The sequence below is a fragment of the Dendrobium catenatum genome, unplaced genomic scaffold, assembly GCF_001605985.2.
Source record: "Dendrobium catenatum unplaced genomic scaffold, ASM160598v2 fragScaff_scaffold_743, whole genome shotgun sequence".
Classification (NCBI taxonomy): Eukaryota; Viridiplantae; Streptophyta; class Magnoliopsida; order Asparagales; family Orchidaceae; genus Dendrobium; species Dendrobium catenatum.
In genome coordinates, this window is record NW_021319205.1 from 2,797,280 (window position 1) to 2,822,624 (window position 25,345).

At 37.6% G+C, this 25,345-nt stretch overlaps 2 protein-coding genes across 3 annotated transcripts in view; one reads left to right on the forward strand and one right to left on the reverse strand.

Annotated features, from left to right (window-relative positions):
- Positions 1–2,339, reverse strand: part of LOC110110902 (nudix hydrolase 20, chloroplastic) — a 39,463-nt gene extending 37,124 nt beyond the window's left edge. Inside the window, exons 1-3 of one of the 2 annotated variants that reach the window (XM_028696446.1) lie at positions 1,963–2,339; positions 1,746–1,810; positions 564–744 (exon numbers count right to left, since the gene is read on the reverse strand). In XM_028696446.1, the coding sequence (XP_028552279.1) occupies positions 564–744; positions 1,746–1,810; positions 1,963–2,214 (498 nt within the window). In that variant the 5' untranslated portion in view covers positions 2,215–2,339. The remainder of the gene's footprint in view (positions 1–563; positions 745–1,745; positions 1,811–1,962) is intronic. The other variant, XM_020842559.2, reaches the window with a different exon arrangement.
- Positions 2,340–15,864: 13,525 nt separating this feature from the next.
- LOC110110894 (probable serine acetyltransferase 1) lies at positions 15,865–17,260 on the forward strand. Its single transcript, XM_020842547.2, has one exon. It carries the CDS (start codon positions 16,023–16,025, stop codon positions 16,902–16,904), a length of 882 nt encoding a protein of 293 aa, XP_020698206.1. The 5' UTR covers positions 15,865–16,022; the 3' UTR covers positions 16,905–17,260.
- The last annotated feature ends 8,085 nt before the right edge of the window (positions 17,261–25,345 follow it).

Genomic DNA, 25,345 nt, shown 5'->3' on the forward strand with positions numbered 1-25,345 from the left:
GGGGACGTGCCCCCCTAGGCCCCCTAAATCCGCCTCTGCTTAGGGAATGCTTTTTTTTTCCTCCATTTTGTGGTCTCAGATTCAATCTCCTATCCATTCCCTTACAAATGGCTAAAACGAACATGATTGGTGCAACAAAATGGGTTCCTTAAACGTTTCTTCCATCTTGCCACCACCGATTGCTTTCTTGGGGACATGAACAGGTGATCATCATTCACTTCAATACTAAAATACTCTAAATTAACTCAATCGAACAAATATGAGGGTGCAATGTCAATCCATTATGTTGGTGATCCGAGAAAAAAAGGACGAATACACTACCTTATAGGGGTGTTCACCCATCCCCTATTATTCTTACAACATAGTATATATATTGTCAGTGAAACTTGTGGATTCATGTGCACGTCATTTTGATCAATTAATTATTCGTTTATGCATGCTTATTATTTGGATTTGAGTTGAGAAACAATTTTCGAAAAGGTTTTACATATAAAGTGACAAGAACTTCCACATTGATATATACACAACTTAAGAGAAGGAGAGGTGGCAAAAGTGAGAACTACCTCGTTACGAATACCAGGAATAAGGTCTCCTAAACATTTAATGATGTCCCCAACAGCACTTGTTCGATCCTCCGATGTCTTGAGTGATGAATGAAGTTTAACATGAGCACCAACAGCACTGCTATCTTTATCCGACATAAAGGTAAAGACGTCTTGAAACTTTATAAGATGGTTGATAAAGCTGAGCCATTTAAGATAAATGTCAAATGTATTTAATGATTCCAAACTATAATAGAGAAGGTTCAAAAGCTAAAAACCAGATTTTTTATAAAATAGGCATCCCAACAAAACCATTTCATAGTTCATACCATAGACATCCGTGCGCAGGCGGCGCATACTGTAAAGCATACTTGTTTTCATTCAAAAAAACATGCATGTACATACGTTGAATGATATGCATATTGTAAATGTATTCGAGTGAAAAGGTGTATTGCAGATCACAAAAACATACATAAAAATTAAACACACCCACAAAAGAAAGATTCTCTGACATGTTAAGTTACAAAGGAGAAACTATTCAATCGTGATGTAATTTAGACCTATGAACACATTACATTGAACCTTTGATACACATTTACTATTTCACTATTCATCTTTTTCTTAATGAACAAGTTATTCCAGTATTACATAAACGATTCAAGGAATATAAAACATTGGCTCAATGTCCTCATCTTAGCACCACTAGATTTGGTGCGACCACAAAAAAGTTGGAATAATGGGTTACATGTTACATTTATCTGTAAAATAATTCTGAGGCAGATATTAGACTTGCAATCAAGTGAGTTGAAGTGCTGAAAAGAAACACAAGTATTCAAATAGAACTTCAATATTGGAGACCACTATGCGTGACTAAAAGAGCGATGCCAAACCAGATTCTGGTTAAAAGGAAGTGTCAAATGACTGTCTAAAGCATTTATTTGGTTAATAGATGCATAATTAAAGAATTCAATAATGCAAGCCATAGATGATCATGATGAAGGCAAGCCCTCATCCAATCATCCACCACAAACCTCAAGACAATCAGCCCTATTATGGTATTGCTTCAATGAAGACGTGAAAAGGAAAATTAACAATGATTTATAGCAATTCTACAAAATTCAAATCCTTAATATGTTTGTTTTTTACCTTTTGGTTTTCCCTTTTTTTCAGGAGATTGAAATTTGTTGATAAGTGTAAACTTACCCTTCGTGTATGTAACCAACAACTTCATCCTCCACAAGAAACGGAACGAACTGAGTCTGCAATTCCTGCATAATCCCATGAATTATATCATCTCGATGCAAGTTCGACGCCCAACTCATCCTTGACCACATTTCAGAGAGAATTTCCTTAAGCTTATAAAAGCCTCAAAATCGACAGACTTTTTCCACTGAAGAGTGGGGGAAAGGAAGAGAATTACGGATCCACGATTGCAAGTCCGAACTCTCTGGAAGTATCCTCGGAGATCGGAGAGATCGTCATCGTCACGCTCGGCTGCTCGGAGGGCATCATCCCACCCGAAGCCGGCGACCGGCATTAGCGCCCGGAGGCCGGTGACCATAGATCGGCGAACCGACTTCGGGGGTTTCACTGACTGAATTCCGACGCGAGGGCACGTTAAAGGATAGCTTCGGAGAGTTGCGACGACGTTGGGAAAGTGTCTGTAAGCCATGGCAGAAGCGAAGGCCCGCACATGAGCTTGTCCTTCTTCTGGCCTGGAAGATGAACAGCGCCTCGGGTGCAAGTGATCCGGCTTGGAGGCCGCTTGAGCTGGACAGGTTAGCTATATCAAGAGCGGCTAAGCTCCTTTCTTTGCTATTTGATGTCATCAATTTTGATCTGTCACGAATTTGAATGTACATTTAAAATAAAAAAAAAATTAAAATTAAATTCAAAAATATTTAGATTCCTATTTCAATAAATTTATAGTCAAATTAAATATTTCAATGAGATAAACCAATGATATCAAAAATGATCCAATTCGAATTTGAATGTGCCTAGGGATGTCAAACTAATCAATGAGTTGGTTCAGGTACAACCCGAATTGACATGGGTCTAAATGGGTTGACCCTCGCCCAATCCGATTTTACAAACCAGTCAAAAATTTCAATATGAATCTGACCCGCATTGCTTATTGGTTGACCTGACCGCGTGAGTTATCGGGTTGACCTGACCCGATCCTCTAACCTGAAATACGATAACTAATTCAAGCGTGGTCCTCACATACGTGAGTGGGAGTAGGTCTGTGATGCCTGATCGAGTGCAAATACAACTCATGTGAGCGCGGGAAGGAAAGGAGGGCGCAATCTCGAGCGGGGGAGGGGTCGGACTCTGGAGGGCAAGCGGATCCTACGCTAACGCTGCGGGCGATCGCGAATTCAAGTCGACTGTGCTGCTGCAGGAGCAGGAGGTCACGAGGGCGGCACATCTTCATATTTCAGGTCAACCCTAGTTGGTGGTGGAATTCCGGTGTCACGACCCAACCCGACCAGAACAAATCCCATCACGTTAAGTCGCGACAGATGAATCCAGGTTCTAGTTTTGGAATTTGTTTAAGACTTTCTTCCAAAAATCAAATAGACAAAAAACATAGAGCAACTATAAACATCCAAATATACGGACAAGATCATCCAAAAAATTTTTTTTTCTCATTCTTCAAAATAATCATGTACATTACAGTGCATGGCTATAACCGAAAGACCGAAACAGAGCAGAAAAGCCATCTGTACAAAAAACAAAAGTACAAAAATATCTAATCTCAGATCAAATACCGAACGGCTAGTCCAAAACCTCATTCCCTTTCCTAGAACCTGAAAACCATGAAGATAACCACAGTAAGCTAACAGCTCAGCAAGACTACACTAGCCGATCTGAACTCTCAAATTCTCTCAAAATAAATAATAAAAAGCTTTTAAATACAGTTTATTTAGATAGCCATATAGAAATCAAAGTATCAGACAGAGTTCAGATATTTACATAGCACAGAAATCAAACAAAACATAAATATTCGTACAGAATAAAAAGATAACAAAGACAAAATAGCTGAATAAAATTTACGTCACAGAATTATTCAAATCAGAATTCAATTCAAAGTTCAGAACAGATTTCAAAAAACATTCAAATCATATTTCAAAATAGATTTCCCTGACCAAGACAGAATCTCAGAGGATTCTAGCCCCTTATGCCTCCCTTCCCTGACACAGACAGAATCTCAGAGAATTCTGGCCCCTTATGCCTCCCTCTGTGCTTACAGCACCAAAATATATCAGATATATAGAATTATCATATCAAAATTCATTTTCAAGACCCAGACAGAATCTCAATAGATTCTGGCCCCTTATGCCTCCCTTCTCTGACACAGACAGAATCTCAGAGGATTCCGGCCCCTTATAACTCTCTTCTGATATCATGCACAACACATCAACATGAACTCACATCAGATACAGAGAAATCAGATTCGTATCAAAATATCGTCAAAAGGCATAATGTGTCTTACCTCCAGTCAGTCAACTTTCCCAACTACGGCGACGGACGAAAACGGACCGAAGACACCCAAAACGTGGTTTTCTTCCTCTTCCTTCGTTTTCTCTCTCCTGCACTTTCTCTCTCTTCAAAAATATCTCAAAATATCTTTTTAATGAACTCGATCGTCCAAACAATGCTCTCCATTCATCCCGGGACGAAGCTCTCTGGACACGAGCGTACAAACGATAATTAATTTCGTCTCTGGACGATGCTCTCGGAAAAAATTTTGTTCAGTTTGTCCCGGACTAACTCAGGTTCGTCTAGACTAACCTGCATTTTACTCAATTCATACTGGCAGTTCGTCCGTACTAACCATACTGATTTTCAACATTTTATTCAGTTCATCCAGGCGGTTCGTCCGTACTAACAGCACAAAAATAATTTTTTTCCAAACATAAATTGAAAATTTAAGGGTTTCACAATCTACCTACTTTAAGAAAAATGTCGTCCTCGACATTCCCAAAGTAAAATTGAGTCAGAACAGACTTGGATTCAAATGTCTCATGTCCTATTCCTTCTCCCAAGTGTCCTCTCTTATCGTTCTGAACTTCCACTGTACCTTAACCATAAGGATCTGTTTACTTCTCAACTTTCGCACATCATAAGCCAAAATCTTTTCAGGCTCTTCTTTATACTGCGGATTTGCCTGAACTTCAACATCATCAGCAGAAAGTTTCTTTCCAGTATCAGATATCCACTTTCTCAAAGAGGATACGTGAAACACGTTATGTATATCAAACATCTGATCAGGCAATAACAACTTGTAAGCGGAATTTCCAACCCTTTCAATGACTTCAAAATGTCCGACATACCTTGGACTGAGCTTGCTTACTCTTCCAAATCTGCTAACATCTTTCATCGAACTGACTTTGACATAAACAAAGACACCAATATGGAATTCAACCAGTCCATGTTTCTGATTGTAATACTTATGCTGCCTATCATGTGCAGATTTCAACATTTCTTTAATCAAATTGATCTTTGTCATAGTATCATGCACAAAACTTGAACCCATTACTTGTCTATCTCCCACCTCAGTCAAAGTCAAAGTAGTTCTACACTTTCTGCCATACAGAGCTTCGTAGGGTGACATACCAATGCTTGACTGATAACTGTTATTGTATGCAAATTCTATCAGTGGGATATAATCTTCCCAGCTACCTCCAAAATCCAAAACACATAATCTCAAAAGATCTTCCAATACTTGAATAGTCCTCTTAGACTATCCATCAGTCTACGGATGAAAAGCCGTACTAAAATGCAATTTTATGCCCAAGCCTTGTTGAATTCCTTTCCAAAGTCTAGAGGTAAACTTATCATCCCCATCCGATACAATCACTTTCGGTACACCGTGCAATCTAACAATTTCTTTAACATAAATATGAGTTAACTTATCCACCGGATCCATCTGTCTGATCGAAAAAAAATGTGCAGACTTCGTCAATCGATCGACAATTACCCAAATAACATCATATCCTTGCCTCGATCTAGGAAAACCCATAACAAAATCAATCGTCACCTCTTCCCACTTCCACTCAGGGATAGACAACTACTACAAAAGACCTCCTGGTCGCTGATGTTCTTCCTTCACTAATTGATAGGCTTCTCATTTCAAAACGAATAAACTCCGCTATGTCCTTTTTCATTCCCAGCCACCAAAATAAGATTTTTATATCTCTGTACATCTTACCACTTCCTGGATGAATGGTATAGCCTGAATAATGAGATTCATGCAGAATCTCTTTTCTCAGATCTCCAAACATAGGAATTTACAGCCTATTCTTACAGAAAATAATACCAGAATAAAAAATTCGTAGTTCAGGTTTCTTACCAGATTCGATCTGATCAATCAACTTCAAATATTCAACATCTGACTTTTGAGCTTCATGAATCTTCTCTTTCAAAAATGGCTGAATACTCATCTGAGTCACAATACCAGAATCTGAACTAATAGAGAAAATCACCTACAATTGCAATCTTTTCATATCTCGTATCAGATACTCATTAGAAGTGAGCTAAACACATGATAATCCAGAAGACTTCCTACTCAAGGCATCTGCCACAACATTAGCTTTACCATGCTTATACTGAATAGTCAGATCATAGTCCTTAATCAACTCAAGTCATCTTCTTTGCCTCAAATTCAGATCCTTCTGAGTGAATATATACTTCAAACTCTTATGATCCGTGAAAATCTCACACCTGATGCAATACAAGTAATGACGCCAAATCTTCAAAGTAAATACAACAGTAGCTAATTCCAAATCTTGCGTCGGGTAATTCTTTTCATGTGGTTTCAACTGTCTTGAAGCATAAGCTATTACCCGAACATGCTACATCAGAACACAACCCAAACCTTTCAGTGAAGCATTACTGAATACCTGAAATCCTTCTGTACCAGATGGAAGTGCAAACACTGGAGCATAAGTTAAATAATTCTTCAACTTCTGAAAACTAGCTTCACACTCTGGTGTCCAAATAAAAGCTATTGACTTCTAAGTCAGTCTTGTCAAAGGTGCAGAAATTTGAGAAAATTCTTTCACAAATTTTTAATAATATCTAGTCATGCCTAAGAAACTACGTATCTCAAACACCGTAGTATGCCTTGGCCAATTAGCAATTGCTTGAATTTTCTGTGGATCAACAAAAATACCTTCACCGCTCACTACATGTCCTAGAAAAGAAATGCACTTCAGTCAGAATTCACACTTAAAGAATTTTGCATTCAACTGATGTCGACTCAAAGTCTCCAATACACTTCTCAAATGTCTGGCATGATCTTCCTCTAAAGTAGAATATATCAGGATATCATCTATGAAGACAATCACAAACTGATCCAGATAATCTTTGAACACTCTGTTCATCATATCCATAAAAATAGCTGGTGCGTTGGTTACTCCAAATGGTATAACCAAAAACTCGTAGTGCCCGTACCGAGTACGGAAAGCGATTTTCATCACATCTGCTTCTTGTACCTTCACCTGATAATAATCAGATCTCAAATCAATCTTTGAGAATATAGAAGATCCAATAAGCTGATCAAAAAAATCATCAATCCGTGGCAACAGATATTTATTCTTGATTGTAACTTTATTGAAATCTCTATAGTCAACACACATACGCATTGTACCATCCTTCTTCTTCACAAACAGAACAGGTGCTCCCCAAGGTGAAACAATAGGACGGACAAATCCTCTATAAACTAGCTCCTAGAGTTGAACTTTCAACTCTGCAAGTTCCTTCGATGCCATCCTGTACGGAGCTTTAGATATCAGAGCCATACTCGAAAATACATCAATATAGAACCCAACATCTCTATCCGGAGGTAAACCAACCAATTCCTCAGAAAATACATCCGAAAAATCTCGTACTACCGGGATGTCAGAAATAGAACCCGCATCTATATTTATATCTCATACTGAGGCCAAAAATATCATACAGCCCTTCTTCCACAATCTTCTTACTTCCAGCACAGAAATCAAACATGATAAAGCACCTCTTAGCCCTTGGAATACACACCTTTCGCCATCCATGAATAATGTAACTTGCTTCTTCAGACAATCTATTTGAGCCTCATATAGACCCAGCCAATTCATACCCAAAATCACATCATACAAAGAAATCGGTAGCAAAATCAAACAGGCCTTCCACTCATTCCCAAAAATTTCAATCTCACATAAACAAAACTTTCAGGCTATTAAATTATCTCCAACCAACAAAATAATGGAAAGCGAAACAGGTAATATAACGGAAGCTAGTTGAAAAGTATCAAAATAGCGCTCGGAAATAAATGAATGACTAGCTCCAGAATCAAACAAAATACGATAGGGATGTTCAGAAATGTAAACCGTACCTGTCACCACATCCGGAGCATCTCGAGCCTCTTGCTAATTCAAACTATACACACGTGGCTGAACTGGAGTTGGAGCTACAGAACTACTAGGCTCCCTCTAATTACCACTAGGTGGTCTCCTTGCTATAGAACCCGAACCACTAGCTCTACCAGATGATCCTTCAGAAATAGTACGTGGAGGAATTGCCCTTGGCCTTCCCGTTGGTCTAATAAAGCTCTCAGATCTGGACTCAGATCGTCGGTCAAATCCAGCTTATGGACACTCTGCAATCTGATGTTCTGACTGACTACATCTGAAACACTGACCAGTCATCCTGTAACACTGGCCAAAATGTCATCGTCCATAATTTTGGCATATCGGGGCCCCACTAACTGAACCAGAACTAGTCATACTACCACTACCAAAAACTGTAGCAGATGCTGACTGTCCACTCCTCTTGGAGTCTCCATATACAAATCTATTTTTCTTCCCAGAAAAACTACTGTCAGATATATCACTACTGAATCTCTTCCTACTAACAGTCCACCGCTACTGAGTAGCCATCAGATCATTCTCTATCAATCGAGCTCTCTCTATAAGCTCGAAGAAATTAGAAATATGAAATGGTACTAGGGGTTGCCTCAGAATATCTCGTAGTCCCCTCAGAAATCTATAGCATTTCTCTGCAGAAGTACTCACCAACTGCCGAGCATATATGGCTAAAACAGTAAACTCTGGCTCATACTGCATAACTATCTTGCTCCCTTGAACCAACCTTAGAAAATTTTCCTACATTTGTTGTCTTACAGAAGGGGGTACAAACCAAGATCTGAATACTTCAAAAAATTCTTCCAAAGTAATCAAGGAGTTCAGTTTACCTTGGAATTTCTCCTCCTGCTGGCCCATCCACCAGCGCTCTGCTTCACCATCTAACATAAAAACTGCTAACGATACATTTCTATCAGGAGGACATTGCATGTCGTCAAATGTCTTTTTCAATCTCCTCAACCAATCCTCAGCTGCTCTGGGCTCAATAGTTCCCTCAAACGTTGGAGGCTTCAATCACAGAAACATTTGTAGATGTATATTGACATCTTCATATCTAACAGCAGAAACTCTATTCTGCATCTCGCTCATCATCTGAGCAACCAACGAAGCAAAATGTGAAACTATATCAGAACCAACTACTGGGGTAGAACTATTCACAGGGGCTGCCAGACTGGCACTCTGTCCATCAGTCATACCTGGGTCTGACAAATCCATATCACATATAATGCAACTATGCACATAAAATAAAAATAAGAAAAACTCAGGCAAAAAGAAACTACCCCACCAAACTTACAGATCAATTCCTATAGCTCTGCTTACGATTCAAATTCTAAAACTATTGCTCTGATACCACTTTAGTTTGTCACGACCCAACCCAATCAGAACAAATCCCATCGCATTAAGTCACGACAGATGAATCCAGGATCTAGTTTTAGAATTTGTTTCAGACTTTCTTCCAAAAATCAAATAGACGAAAAATGAAGAGCAACTATAAACATCCAAATATACGGACAAGATCATCCAAAATTTTCTTCTTTCTCATTCTTCAAAATAATCATGTACATTACAGTGCATGGCTATAACCGAAAGAATAGAACAGAGCAGAAAAATTATGACTGTACAAAAATAAAAAGTACAAAAATACCTAATCTCATATCAGATACCGAACGATTAGTTTAAAACCTCCTTCCCTTTCCCAGAACCTGAAAACCATGAAGATAACCACAGTGAGCTAACAGCTCAGCAAGACTACACTAGCCGATCTGAATTCTCAGATTCTCTCAAAATAAATAACAAAAGCTTTTAAAAATAGTTTATTTAAATAGCCATATAGAAATCAAAATATCAGATAGAGTTCAGAGATTTATATAGAACAGAAATCAAACAAAACATAAATATTCGTACATAATAGACAAGATAACAAAGACAGAAGAGCTGAATAAAATTTACGTCACAGAATTATTCAAATCAGAATTCAAATCAAAGTTCAGAACAGATTTCAGAAAATATTCAAATCATATTTCAAAACAGATTTCCCTGACCCAAATAGAATCTCAAAGGATTCTGGCCCCTTATACCTCCCTTCCCTGACCAGACAGAATCTCAACGGATTCTGGCCCCTTATGCATCCCTTTGTGCTTACAGCACCAGAATATATCAGATATACAGAATTATCAGATCAGAATTTATTTTCATATTCCTGGACCTAGACAGAATCTCAACGGATTCTGGCCCCTTATACCTCCCTTCTCTGACACAGACAGAATCTCAAAGGATTCCGACCGCTTATAACTCCCTTTGATATCATACACAACACATCAACATGAACTCACATCAGATACAGAAAAATCAGATTCGTATCAGAATATCGTCGGAGAGTATAACGGTAGACAACAAAAATTCAACAGATCAAAATTTATAGTTTCAAAAAATTATCAAATTACAAGAGATCATATAAAATAATATTTCAAGATTATCATTGTACTGAAGCAATATTTTTCAACATCCAGATAATTTCATATTCGATGAAAACTCTGAAAATTTCAAAATATCAGGTGAAAATCTTCCAAATAATACTCAAAACGTGCAAAATTACAATCTCTATAACATACCAAAAGTTACGCGGTAAAAGTTTTATCGGTACAAAATTATACCAGATTTTTGCTAACTGAAACAGAAATTTAAACAAGAAATTCGTCAAAATCCACATTTCTGAAAATTGAGAAAGACATAATGTGTCTTATCTCTGGTCGATCAACTTTCCCAACTACGGCGATGGACGAAAATGGACCGAAGACGCCCAAAATAGGATTTTCTTCCTCTTCCTTCGTTTTCTCTCTCCTGCACTTTCTCTCTCATCAAAAATATCTTAAAATATATATATTTAATGAACTCGATCGTCCAGATGATGCTTTTCATTCGTCCCGGGACAAAGCTCTCTAGACACGAGTGTACAAACGATAATTAATTTCGTCCCTGGATGATGCTCTCGGGAAAAATTTTGTTCAGTTCGTCCCGGACGAACTCAGGTTCGTCCAGATGAAGCTGCATTTTATTCAGTTTGTACTGGCAGTTCGTCCGTACTAACCATACAAATTTTCAAAATTTTCTTTAGTTCATCCAGACGGTTCGTCCGTACTAACAGCACAAAAAAAATTTCAAACATAAATTGAAAATTTAAGGGTTTCACATCCGGGTCAGCTTGAACCCGACCCGGTTTTATAAACGGGTCGGAATCTTGAACCCGACCCGTATGGCAAACACATTGACTAGATCCTAAAATTTTTTGAGTCGGTTTCGAGTCAGGTCAGATTTTGACACCCCTGAATATGTCTAGATCAAGCACTTGATGTGTAATTAGAAACTTCATGACATTAATTAGATGACCAAACTTCTATAGGTTAAACAATTTATAGCGATAGAGTGAGAGAGTTTTGCGCCTTAGGTTTGCATGATTATTCAACACACAAACAAATAAATAAATTATTGATAACACAAGAGTTTTTTATGTGAAAATCCCATAAATAGGAAAAACACATAGGGCCTTGCCCTGTTGAAATGATTCTACTATATGAGCGCCGATTATAAAGGTTTTGCACCCCCCTTTGGAGACAAAAGATTACAAGAGTGAGAGAGCTGATGAAAAGTGATGTGTAGTTGGTATAGGGTGACAAATGTTTGGATCTTTATGGCTAAGTGCAATGGTCTAAAGATGTTAGTTAGACACTGATATGGTCCAATAATAATGATTAGGCGGTGACAACGGTCCAATAATGGCGAGTGGGCATTAGTGGTTAAATGGTGGCGATCTAGTGACAACGATGGTTGAGTGAGGACGATCCAACGATGATGGTCAAGCAGTTATGGCTTAGCAGCTACAATCAGGTGGCAGTGGTTTAATAGAGATGGACAGGTGGTGAAGGTACATTGGAGGTAGTCAGGTATTAGTTGAATGGCAGCGGTCGGGAGGTGGTCCTATAATGTTGATTGAAAAATGGTCCAATAGTGATGATAGAACAATGAAGGTTCGATAGCGGCCATCACACGGTAGCTTGATGGTGGTGATCGGGCAGTGAACGTCAAAGACAGTGGTTGGGGGTGATCCATCGATGATGTTAAACGATGGTCTGATAATGGCACTTAGGTGGTGAAGGTTTAACGATGGTCGAACGGTGGTCCAACGATGATGGTTGGGTGGTGGTCCGATAATAATGGCATTCAAATGGAGCACTAGGATTCCTGGAGACTATGAGCCCTTTTGAATCTCTAGCATATGTTCCTCTTCATATGGAGAGGAAGTGTTATAAATCTAAAATTTTAAAAGATATAATTTGATCTATAACAGTAAAAATTTATTTTAGGAGTTATTATAAGTTTAAATTGCAAATTGTCTTCACCATAATGTAGATATTTTTATTTTCTAATTATAATAATTTTCCCTAATTTTGGGGCATTAGTGCAATTCCTTAAAAAATTGACATATATCAGTACAAATGAATTTTTTGAGGCCGTTAGGTATCTGTTTTATAAACTGGTTTCACTAGACTCTTTTAGACTTGCTTAACTAATTTATTAATATTTGTTTCATAACCTTTTAATCTTCGGATTTGAAGATATAAGAATTATAAGAATTTTTCACTAAAATGACCAACACATCCTTCCGAGATTTTATAAAATAAAAATATCTTATAGCATTTAAACTCATTCCCTTCATTTCGTTTAAAAGAGAATCATAAAAAAAAATTGAAATTGAGAGAAAGGAGAGGAGAGAGAAGAAGAAAAGTTAAGATTTGACAATCGTAGAGCCATTTTTATCCAATGCCCTAGTTGGATAATTTATTCATTTCGAGGTAGGTCACGTTTTGTCTATTTCAGTTTTCAATAATTTAGTGTTTTGGATATTTTTTGATCAAATTTATAATTATTATATCAAAAAATGAGGATAACTTTATTTTGGTAAAACTTTTACGTGTAACTTTTTATATGTTATAAAGATTGAGATTATAAATATTTTGAGTATTTTTTAAAAACTCTTCACGAGGTGATTTTGAAAAAGCAATAATTTTTATCAATTTAAAAATTTATTTTAACATCCTATTTAGAGTTAATCAAACATTACATGACGTATAATGAATAACTAAATCAAAATTAAAAACTCATTATACTCATGACCGTGGTCAAGCGAGTGAGGATCGTCATTGGGTGACATTGGTTAAAGGATAATAGTTAGGAAACTAAGATCAAAAGGATCATAGATAGTTGGCAATGGTTAAAAGGATTATGATTGGGTGTTGGTGGCTAGAAGGACCATAATTAGGCAATGGAGGTCAAAGAATTATAGTTGAGCGATAATGATTGGACAATATTGATAGAGTGGTGGTCTGATGATAACAAACAAATATTAATTCGAAGATGATGGTCAATCAATGTTTTGACAACAATGATCAACTCATAGTGTGAAAGTGTTGATATGCAATTTTTAATTGATGTTGGTCTAACGGTGTTCCAATGATATTGGTCAGCGATTGTCCGATGATAGTGGCTGGGCGGTGTTCCGATGATAGTGGTCAAGTGGTGATCTGATGGCAACGTTCGAGTGATGGTTCTATAATGGTGGTCAAGTAGTGTTTCGATGATTAAACAGTGGTCCAATCATAGTGGTCAAGTGGTATTCCAACTATTGTGATCAGATGGTGGTTCAATAATGATGCTCTAATGGAACTCTTAGTTTTTTAGAGCCTTTAGGCTATCTTAAATCTTAAGCTAAGGTCCTCACTATATGTTCCTCTTACATAGGGGTGTCAATATTTGACCCGACCCGAAAACCCGACTCGAAAATTTCACCCGAACCCGAACCGGGTCATCCGAACCCGAATCGGGTCGGGTTCATGTTAGGGATTTCTACCCGTTTGTAAAACTGGGTCGGGTTCGGGTTGACCCGAAAACCCGAAATCAACACGGTTTGACCCGTTTTTTTATTAATTTAGGAGGGTTTTAATGGATTTTTATGAAATAAATAAATGATATTTCAAAAAATTATAAATATTATTACTCAAATTAAATTAATCTTAATTTATTTTAAATTAATTGAAGTAAATCTTACTTTAATTTGATTTAGATTTAAATAAATTGAATTAAATAAAAAAATTAATAAAATATACCCGAATCGGGTCGGGTTCGGGTTGATCCGGACCCGAAGCGGGTCGAGTTCGGGTTCGAAAAATCGACCCGTTTGCAAAAACGGGTTCGGGTCAGGTTGAATAGTGTCGAGTCGATTTCGGGTTGAACCCGAACCCGACCCGTGACCCGGTTTTGACAGCCCTACTCTTACATAGAGAGTGAGGGGTATACAAATATGAATTATGATACAAATTTTTAAAGTAGGTATGAATTCTGATATAACTTTTTAAAGTAATCTGACCCTTTTAAGCTAAAGCTTAAAAATAGTTGACCATTCAACACAAATAAGCCAGCTTTGACCTTTATAATTACTTGCTTTGCAGCTGATGCATGCAAAATTGGATTAGGCTTCCCATAAATAAACCGAAATAAGTTATTTGTTTTGTATGCTAAAAAAATGTTTGTTGCTTTTGACCAATTCGAAGGTCTCTGTCAGAGAAAGATTATGAGGATGAATTATTAAGAAAATGCATTTTATAAAAATCATAATCCATAAAACACATTAATTTTCTATGATATTTATTCTATTATAATTACAACTATATTAGTATTTTATATTAATTATTTTTTAATTTATTTTAAAATTAAATTCAGATAATTTTTTGTCATTTTAAGTATATCAAAATTTAGGATTCATTTGAGAAAATTTTTGTATTGATTTATGAAGATTTTTTTTTTGTATAATTTTTTTTAATAAATAAATTTCTGTTAGAAAATTGATTCATAAAGCAGTAAGAAAGTTGTCTCATATAAAGCTTTAATAATTAATTTGAGTGTATAAATATTTCGTTATGTATATATATTTTGAAATTTAGATCAATTGAGGTAACTTTTCACACACATCACATACACAAGTTTCAAATTTGATTGGTAGCCAAAACTCCCAACTAACAGATTAAAACGAGTCGTGTTTATGTATATAATTGGTGCAGCTAAGGGTGCAAACGAGTCGAGCTCGAGTCATCCCTAACTCTGCTCTACTTGCGATCCAAATCTTGAGCGCAAACTTGAGTCTAGCTCAGAAGGCGAGCTCGAGCTCGGCTCGTCACTTGTGCCATTGAAATGAGCTACCCGAGCTGCTAGTCCTGTGGCTAGTCGAGCTCCAACGTGTCCGCTTCAATGTCCAGGCAAGCCTGTGTTTTAAATCGATCCCGCATCCGAGCTCTATTATGTGTGTGAACTCTGTCCGCGCCACCCATGTTCGAAAATCCGTTCTGCGTCTAAGCTCTGTCCCGCGTTCAAACTCCATACCGCATTCCGAGACCGAGCCCGAGTCCAAACACGCTGTGCCTTCCCGCCCGCGTCCAAGCATTTCTGCACTGCGACCCTGCTTTCCTGACAAATATTTTGTCCAAGCCCACCATTTATTACTTCACGCATCTGAGCCAACTCGCAAGTAATCAAGTTGAGCTTTGGTTGGATCGAACTCGAGCTCGATAATACAACAAACACGGAATTTTGCTTGAGCTCGATAAACTAAACCGGCAAACTCGTTAACAAGTAGAACTTGAGCCAACTTGACTCGATTGCACCCCTACATGAAGCTCATCATATTCTAACAAAAAAATTTTGTGTGCGAGCTTTATGTGTGAGATATGTTTATGAGTATGACTTTAATCGGCAAAAATGTCTCAAAAAAATTTATATAAAATGAGGTTATCTTATCGAGAGCCATCAGTTCACTGCCACGTGGAAGAAAACAGTCGTCTATTTTAATGATAGGCGACCAGATGCCGCCCGAAAGCTTCTTCTCCGCCTCCCCAATCAGGAAACGCTCGTGGACTTCAGAACGGCGACGCCGGCGAGTGGAAGCAGCTGTACGCACCCCATTGCTCTCACAGATTAGTAACGTTTAAAATCGCTGGTGACGAATTGATCACCGGCGCCGGCGAAGATGCCGACGGGGCAACAGCTGATCCAATACCCGGTGCCGAGTTACCCTCCGCCGGAATCGGAGGATGAGGAGTCGTGGGTGTGGACGCAGATTAAAGCGGAGGCCCGGCGAGACGCGGAGTCGGAGCCAGCTCTCGCGAGTTACCTCTACTCGACGGTTCTCTCCCATCCTTCCCTAGCTCGTTCCTTATCATTCCACCTCGCGAACAAGCTCTGTTCGTCCACGCTTCTCTCCACCCTCCTCTACGACCTCTTTCTCAACTCCCTTTCCTCATCCCCGACCCTCCGCTCCGCCATCGTCGCCGATCTCCTCGCTGCCCTCCATCGCGACCCGGCCTGCGTTTCCTTCTCCCACTGCCTGCTCAACTACAAGGGGTTCCTCGCCGTCCAGGCCCATCGGATCGCCCACCTTCTCTGGGCTCAAGACCGACGCCCCCTCGCCCTAGCTCTCCACTCACGCGTTGCTGATGTTTTCGCTGTCGATATCCACCCAGCTGCCCGAATTGGCAAGGGCATCCTTCTCGACCATGCTACTGGCGTCGTCATTGGCGAGACCGCTGTTGTCGGTAACAACGTTTCTATCCTACACCACGTTACTCTTGGGGGTACTGGAAAGGTCGGGGGCGACCGCCACCCCAAGATCGGCGATGGCGTTCTTATTGGTGCTGGAGCGACCATTTTGGGGAATATCATGATCGGGGAAGGGGCTAAGATTGGGGCTGGATCAGTCGTGCTCATTGATGTACCGCCCAGGACAACCGCTGTTGGTAATCCTGCCAGGCTCATTGGCGGGAAGGAGAAACCAGCCCGGCATGAGGACGTCCCCGGAGAATCCATGGATCACACCTCTTTCATCAACGAGTGGTCAGATTACATCATCTAAGGATTCTGTTTTCGCATTCATATACAGGCATCCCCTTTTTTCTACTTCAACTATTTAAAATTGTCTGTCCTTTATTTATCGGCAGCCGAGTGTTTAATCTGTTGCAGGGATGCATACATTTGTGCTTTTTTTACAAAATCTTGCATCTTTTTCACTTGATTAGGAGAATTTAATGACGATTGAATAGTCTGGTAGCTGTATCCATGTGTCTTTAGGGCAGCCTGAATTTTCAACTTACAGGAAAGATTGAAGAGATCATTTTTGTTTGCCATTACTTAAATATTTTTCCTTAAGCTAAAAACTTTTATATACCTTCTTGGGTATGGTTGAATGGAAAGCTTTGGTTTTCGGATTTTCTTCCTGGCTGTTCTGATTTATGCAACCTATATGTGATCTATTTTATGATTTTTAGCTGCGTGTTTCATTTGGCTAATTGGGCAACCCAATTAGTGCACGAGCTCCCACATATGTTCAGTTTTGAGGATGGGCTTTTGGATCTAATTTTTTCCATTTATTGCAAAATCGTTTCTTTCCGTAAAATTAATCTATAACCTCCATGGTATAATGAAACCAACCTGATCATTTCTCCTGGCTTTCTCTGTAAAGATGTGTAAGGATCTTTGTAGCCATTTTTAAACTTTTTTTCGAAGTTAGAACAACTTTTAGTGATCATACAAGGTTTCTAAACTGCTTTAGATTTAGACATACTTTGAAAGAAATAATTTAATTTGAGTTGTCTTTAGTGGAAGAACCCTCAACGGCCTAGGTTTGAGATTCTAGATCTGATTGAAACTCTTTGGGGCCTAATTTTCTATCTCGTTTCAGATCACTACGTCAAAAGTTAGAAGCAAATGAACTACTTTTACTTCTAAGATTTCACTCAAGAATAGAGAAGTGCAATCTATGTTAATAAGGATTTCCATTTCACCATCAAGACCAAGCATAATGAATCAAGAGCACCACGTAAGTACAAACATAGTTTACTTTTCAAATGAATAATGTGATGCATAATTTGTGAATCAATGTGGTGTGTTTGGTAGGGTGATGGAATCCTTGTAAGATAAAACTATTCCTTTTTTAAAAAACCTAGTATAAGTCCTCGTTTGTTTAGCCGTAATTTCTCCGTCTCCGGCTTGAATCGTCAAAAAAATTATTATTTTGATGTTTGTTAAGACGGTTTTTTCAAAATACTTTCTCCCGAACCTCCGTATTTTCGCCGATCTGAGAAGAAAAAAATTTCTATATTTCCCGTTCCGATACTTCCGTTTAAAAACGAACAAAAGAAGCCGGGAACCAAACTAAGCCTAAGTTGAAAGGACGAGCAAGGCCTTTTTTTCACCACCATCCTTTTTCCATTTCTCCTTTGGAGGACGTTTCATCATTTGAGGTGGGAGGACCTCCCTGTTGTGGATATATATTTCTACATCCTCATCTGAATTGTCGTTAGTGGAAGAACCCTCAGTGGCCTTGGTGTTAGGTTATGGGTTTGATTGAGACTCTTGGGAACCTGAATTTCTAGTCCCTTTCAAAAAACTACATCAATGGCTATATTATAAATATTTATGACTTCTTTCAATAATATAGATTATAGAATTGTAGTCAATATAGATTAGCAATTCCCATTTCGCCTCCAAGACTAACATAATAGATGAAGAACATAAAACTAAATAGAGTACAAAGGTAGGTCATTTTTTCATTGGATAGGGTGATACAAAATTTGTGAATAGATTTGTTGCATTTGGTAGGGTGTTGGAATCTTTGTAAGAGCATAGCTATCAACTTTTTGAAAGAAATGGTTTCAGTTGATAGGATGAATTGGACAAGAATTTTGGTAGGATGATGGAGACTTTGAAACAGAATCACATAACTCTCAGTTTTTTTATACAAGTCATTTAAGTTAATATGAAGAAAAGGGCGGGCATTGTGGAATGCTTCTGGTGTGGACATGGATAGGTTGAGCATAACTGGAGGTAGAATTTGCCTAAAATGATGTTTATTATGAGTCTGCTTAGTGCATTCAATAAATTCATGCATTTTCAATGTGCTTATGTAGCCACATTTTGGTGGGCAGTATGGGAGGGTGATGGAATCATGATATGCTAGATTTTGCATTTGCTTGATATATCTAGCTTTCGTATTTTTTCTTATTGATTTGTATTTCACATTTTCCCCTTGTCAAGTTGGCTCTTAAAGATAAATTTTTGCTTTTTTTTTTTGGAACGGGGATATCTACCTACTGCCACCCCCAAAGGAGGCGTATGATGGCATAACTAATCCCTCTGTGGGCCTACCAGCAATCAACCCCATAGGTGCAGGGTCACACAGTTATTTTATCCCCACTTAAGGAGTCGCACCGCATGAGAAATGAATCAAACATGGGTTGTGGGGTTCCCAACCATGCTCGCCGACCAACTTAGCTATAAGCCTGGTGGGGTAATTTTTGCACAATTTAATAAATTCATGCATTTCTTACATGAAAGGCTTCTTGCCCTTTCCACTAGGGCTGCTATCTTACTCCTCACCAATTTCTTTACAACAATAGCTTCGTCAATAATTATGTAAGTTTGATAAGTCAACATATGCTTAACTTTCTTACATGAACTGAGCTCTTCAGTATTTATAGGAGTAGTGAAAGGGGAAATATTATGTGCGGACTCCAAACACAGAGGATCGTATGGATTATTGGTTATTTGTTGAGTATTTACTGTTTATTTTAAAATACGATGTAAATACTCAGTAAATAAGTAACAAATCAGCAAAAGTTAGCAAATGCTCAACAAATACTCACAATTGAGGATTTGCTGAGTATTTACTATGTATCTACAAATACATAGTAAATCCGAACGATCCTCTGCATTCGGAGTCCGCACAAGGCGCACATAATAATTTCTCGTAGTGGAAGGAGCAAAAGTTGATAAATTAGGAGAAACATAAACAACAATGTGCGACATAAACAACTTCATCAATAATGTTGGTCGCTTCAATAAGAGTTGTTCTCAGGGCAGTTTGCCTCTTTAACTTCTTATTGGTTTCTCCTTCAAGCGTAGCCTTTTATTTGTTCTTGACTTCATTATAAAAAGTCTCAACTTCCGGGTCATCAGGAATACTAGCGGTAATCGACATGCTTGTGAAAGTAAAAGAAAGGAAAATTTTTGTTAGAATTTGGTACTAAAAAAAAAACGAGCATAAGCAGTAATATAAAATAACTCAGTAAAGACAGCAAGCCAAACTCTTACTCTACTTTGTTCAGTAGTTCATATGTTGGAAGGAGTAGGAATTGCTAATTTCTCCTTGTAATAAGCCGACTTCACGAAGTAAAGTTTTCTTGCTTCCAATCTTTAGCCTTATTCTTAATATTGTTGATTCTAATATGCTTAAAAGGAGAAATTATTTTGTGCGGACACCCGATGAAGAAAATCGTTCGAATTTGCTACGCTTTTACTTCATTTTTGTAAAAAGAATAACAAATATTCAATTATGAATGTGTTTTTACTGCACTTTTGCTATCCTTTAGCAAAAACGCAGCAAAAGCGTAACAAATATTCAATTATTTAGTAAACGCTAAATATTTGTTGCCCTTTTGTAAAAGCGCAACAGAAGTATAGTAAAAGCGTAGCAAATTTGTACGGTTCTCTCCGTCCGGTGTCCGCACATAACTAAATGGTCAAATTATTGTATTTAAACCCGTGAAGAACTTCTATAAACCTTATAGGATCACTCATCACAAAGGATTTAGAACTCTTGATTAAAGCTGCCATCATATTTAGAAGAAAAATTAGAATCTTGATCTGGCAATTGAAGAACGAAGGAAGAAAAATTAAAAGCTCAAAAATACGTGCAGCAGAGTTCTTAGGCTCTAAGGGCCTTATTTATAGAAAATTGAACAATATTGTGCTCACATAAATGGGTCACGTTACCTCCTTAACATTAAATTAAAAGTCTGAAAAATGTGATTTTCATGATTATTTTTCAAAATTTTCTCATCATCACAAGAAGTATAAATGATGCTTAATTTGTTGATCAAACAAATTATTGTTATAATAATAAAAATATAAAAAAGTATTTTAAAATTAAATTTTAAATTTATGGTTGAACTGGAGCGCCTTGTGATCGTTGAGGCCAGCGCCTTTGAGCTTAGCGGCGCCGAAAATCGTTGTCGTGTCATTGAAGTCTTTGTTCTACAACAATTCTAGATTCAATATGCGGCGTTGTGGCGTTGGGTTGAGCATTGCGGTACTAGGCCACTAACACTAGGTCACTAACAATGTTTTTATATATATCAAATCCTAAATCCTTAGCCATTTCCTCTGCCAATGACGTGGCTTGCTCGAGAAGAAAAGAGAGAAGGGAGAGAGAGAAGACAGGGAGAAGAGAGAAGGCTAATTTTTGGTTGTTTTTGTCCGTTGCTTCTATTATAAAAAGTATTATGATCGTAGTGAGTAACACGAATCTTGCTTTAGTTTTTAATTGTTTTGATTTTAACTAATTTAATCTCTCCTAAAAAGAGAAAAATGCATTATCTCCTTATTTATCACTTTTTTGTCATGTAACTTTTTGTACAAGATAGACGCAGATTTTATGGATATTTTAAATGTAATATTATTAAATTTTACTTGTTAAATTGAAGTTGTGATTTTTTGAAGTTATTGATAATTATATAATTTTTTTTGGATTTATAGATTTTAGTATATCATATTGCATTTCTTACATGAAAGGGAGATTGATACAAGTAAGGGTGTCAAAATCGGGTTGTAGGTCGGGTTTGAGTCGAGCCTGACATTAGCTCGCCACTAGATGACATGACCTGAACCCGACCCATTTTTGCGTATGTGTCAGAAATGTCAATCCGGATCCGACCCTTCAGGTTTTCGAGTTATCTCGACTTGACACGAAGATGGTTTCGTTTGTAATGAGCGAGCTCCCTCCCGTGACCCTTAGGCGTCGTCGTCACTTCTGATCCAACTAAAGAATGGCAAGCTATCGTGAGTCTCGTGACTTCCGAGCTGACAAGAAGGAATGTCGTCGAAGGAGCCAACGAAGAAGTCATCGCGCGAACGTCTTTAGGGTTTGCGGGCGGAGTCGACATGAGCAAATGCCGTCGAAGGAGCCAGCGAACGTTGGTAGCAGGCGGAACCGATAATAAGGAACGTAGTCGAGGAGCCAGTGAACATCTTAGGGCTTGCAGGTGGAACCGCCAAACTGGAATGCGGGAGAAGAGGAAAAGCGGTCTACTGTACGCCGAACCGAAACGCAGGCGTCGCTTGTGCTTGTGTGGGTTGCTCCAGATCAACTTCGAGTTAGTGGGTTGACTCAGACCCGACTCATTTTTTCAAACGGGTCGAATCCTAGAATCCGAACCCGACCCGTTCGCCAAACGAGTTGACCCTACCTTGAGCTTTCGGCTCGTATCAAATATTGGCACCCCTAGATACAACTGATAAGAAGTAAATGTCGTACATACACATAAGCAAGGAAGGTAGCTATTAACACTATAATTAATACGGGTTGGCTGTTAAAATATAATACTCTGCACATGAGGATGGGACGACAAACTTTCTTTTAAAGATGATTTATTGTGTTGTATTGGTTGTAGCTTATAATTGATGATTGATTATGCCGACGGGTAGAGATTGATGACTCTTAACGATTTATTAAAAACCATCTGTAATGAAAAAAAATAAAAAAGATTTTGTAATAATAATATTGGTAACGATGAATATAGACGAAAGAATGAAAACATCACATTAATCTTCAACAAAATTTTGAACTAAAAAGGTGATTTAAAAAGCATTAAAAAAGCATGGAGACCACAAAGTAATGGTTGATCTAGAAATTGGAGTAATTCATGGTGCTAGAAAACCATGCCATCCTAGTACTATTAGAGCATAAAGGTTTTCAATCTGAACCAAAGGTTAAATAACTTGTTAGTCAAGCAAAGCAAGAGAAAACCTGAATCTGAGAAGGAAGAAGCTTGAATTCTTAAGATTTGGAAGTTTTATATTTCAATTTTTTACCTACAGTTGATTGGTTGCAGAACTCAGGTTCATGGTAGAAAATATTCCATCCCAGATTTAAGTTTGGTCATCAATAAGGTTGTAAATGAGCCGGTTTGAACTAACTCGAGTATTATTCAGCTTTTTAGTTCATAATTTTTTTTTAATTAGTGAAAATTTAGTGACCAAATCAAAATTATGATTTCGGACTGAAAATGAAAGCAATAAAAAAGTTGTCTTGCACAAAAAAATTATTTTAAGAAGCAGTAAGAAAACCGTCACAAACGAAACTTAAGTGTTTAAATAAAATTTCTTATTATATACCAAGTTAACACTTCGTGATATATTGAATGCAAAACTATGTAGCGTTTTGATAAGTTTCATTACAATTCAAAAGTTTATTCATTCTCTTTGCTTATCATAAAATATGCTATTCAAGTACTTTTTTTGTGCAGCGAAATAGAACTGTTGTGAGGAAAAAAAAATTTAATAACTATTTATGACTAAAGCTTTGTTTGGGCTAAATTTATTAATGTTTTCTAAAATAATTTTTTATTACAATAATTTTTAGATCAACTTTTTTTAATGAAAAGGTCTTTCGGAATTAATAAGAAAATTATCTCAAATGAAGCCTAAATAGTATTTCAATGTGATAGCTACAAAAATTTTACTTCTGATCTTTCTTTTTACACCTTTATATATTTTTAAATATGAATAGGGGTGTGAATTTCGGGTCACGGGTCAGGTTCGGGTTGAACCCGAAACTGATCCGGCACTATTCGGGTCAACCCGAACCGGACCCGTTTTTGAAAACGGGCCAGTTTTCCTAATCCGAACCCAACCAGCTTCGGGTCTAGGTCAACCCGACACGACCCGTTTTCAACAAAAATTTGATAGTTTTCAGGGTAAAAAACGGGTCTATCTCCTCTTTTTCGGGTAAAAAATGGGTCAAAATCGGGTCATTCTCGGGTTGCCGGGTCAAAATCGAGTTTTCGGATCAATTTCGGGTCAATTTTGGGTCGAAGGGTTAACTCGAACCCGACCCGATTTTTAAAACGGGTCGAAATGTTGAACCCGAAACCCGACCCATTTCAGATCGGATTCGAGTCCGATTTTTGGGTCGTGTCAAATATTGACACCCCTAAATATGAATATGCTTGTCTTCTATTTCTTCTGCCCAATTATGAGCTTCTCTTTTCTCTAATTTGCCCTTATGCTATCATACTGATGACTTTGGGCCAGAATTCAATCATGGCCCATTAAAAGGATCTCCTTTACTGATCCACAGTCTTTGAGCCTAACCATATTGCCAAAGCAGAAGTTGATTGAGATATATTATTTAGTTCATATATATCATATTGTTTTATCATCTTCTTTTATTAGGTGAAATGATTTTTTTTCTTTTTCTTTTTCCATTTTTATTATGTGAAATGATATTTCTTATAATTAACTTGTATTAGTGAAACTATTTAAATTAGGTTATGACGTCTCATAGTTTTTTTTTCTTTCTCATATTTTCGTCTTTGCTCCTCTTATGTTACGTTAATGAATATGTTATTGTCGCTTTCTGGCCAATCTCCTCCTATCTATCTACTCATCATTATAAGTAGACCTGTCAATTTCGGGTTACGGGTCGGGTTCGGGTCAACCCGAAATTGACCCGGTATTATTCGGGTTCGGGTCGACCCGACCCGTTTATTATATTTTTGGCTTGAGAAAATGAAAACTAAGTTTAAAATAATAAACATGTAAGTGGCACATCATTAAAAGATTCATTTGGTCAAGAATTAATCTAATGTAATTAATATTTCAATTGAAACTTTCGTAATAAACTTAAGACCATATGAATACTGATTTCAGCAACATTAAAGTTGAAACGAACATTTCGATAAGATGAGTCCAATGACACCAAAAGTGTTTTAAGCTGAGCTCGAATAAATCAAATCAAGCACTTGAAGTTGTAGAGAAGTTCTTCACATTTTTTCAGTGGCAAAATGATCTATAAATATCATGTTGTTATTGTCAGAACAGGCATCTTGATGAGAGAAATTCATCAAGCATAAGATCATTCCATTCTGATGTCATTATGATACATAAATACATAAAGTACTAGTTATGATAATGAGAATCGGCATAAGTCGTATGTGGACTATTTTGAAATTTTTGGCTAAAATTATTAAAATACTACTCTAATATTACGAATTGACCCACATTCTTCACATGATATAGACCTAAAATTGGAGAGAGCTTGAATATACGAAGAATTCTAGAGTTAAACCCAATATTTAATATCGACAACTATTGCTAGCTACTATCATTACTCAGCCCCACCTTTCGCCCAGCCGTCATCACCCAATTATCATTGTCGCACAAGCTGCAATTGCTCGATCATCATCGTCTCATCGTCATTGCCCTACTATCAACAACCCATTGTTGTTCCCAGAAGAA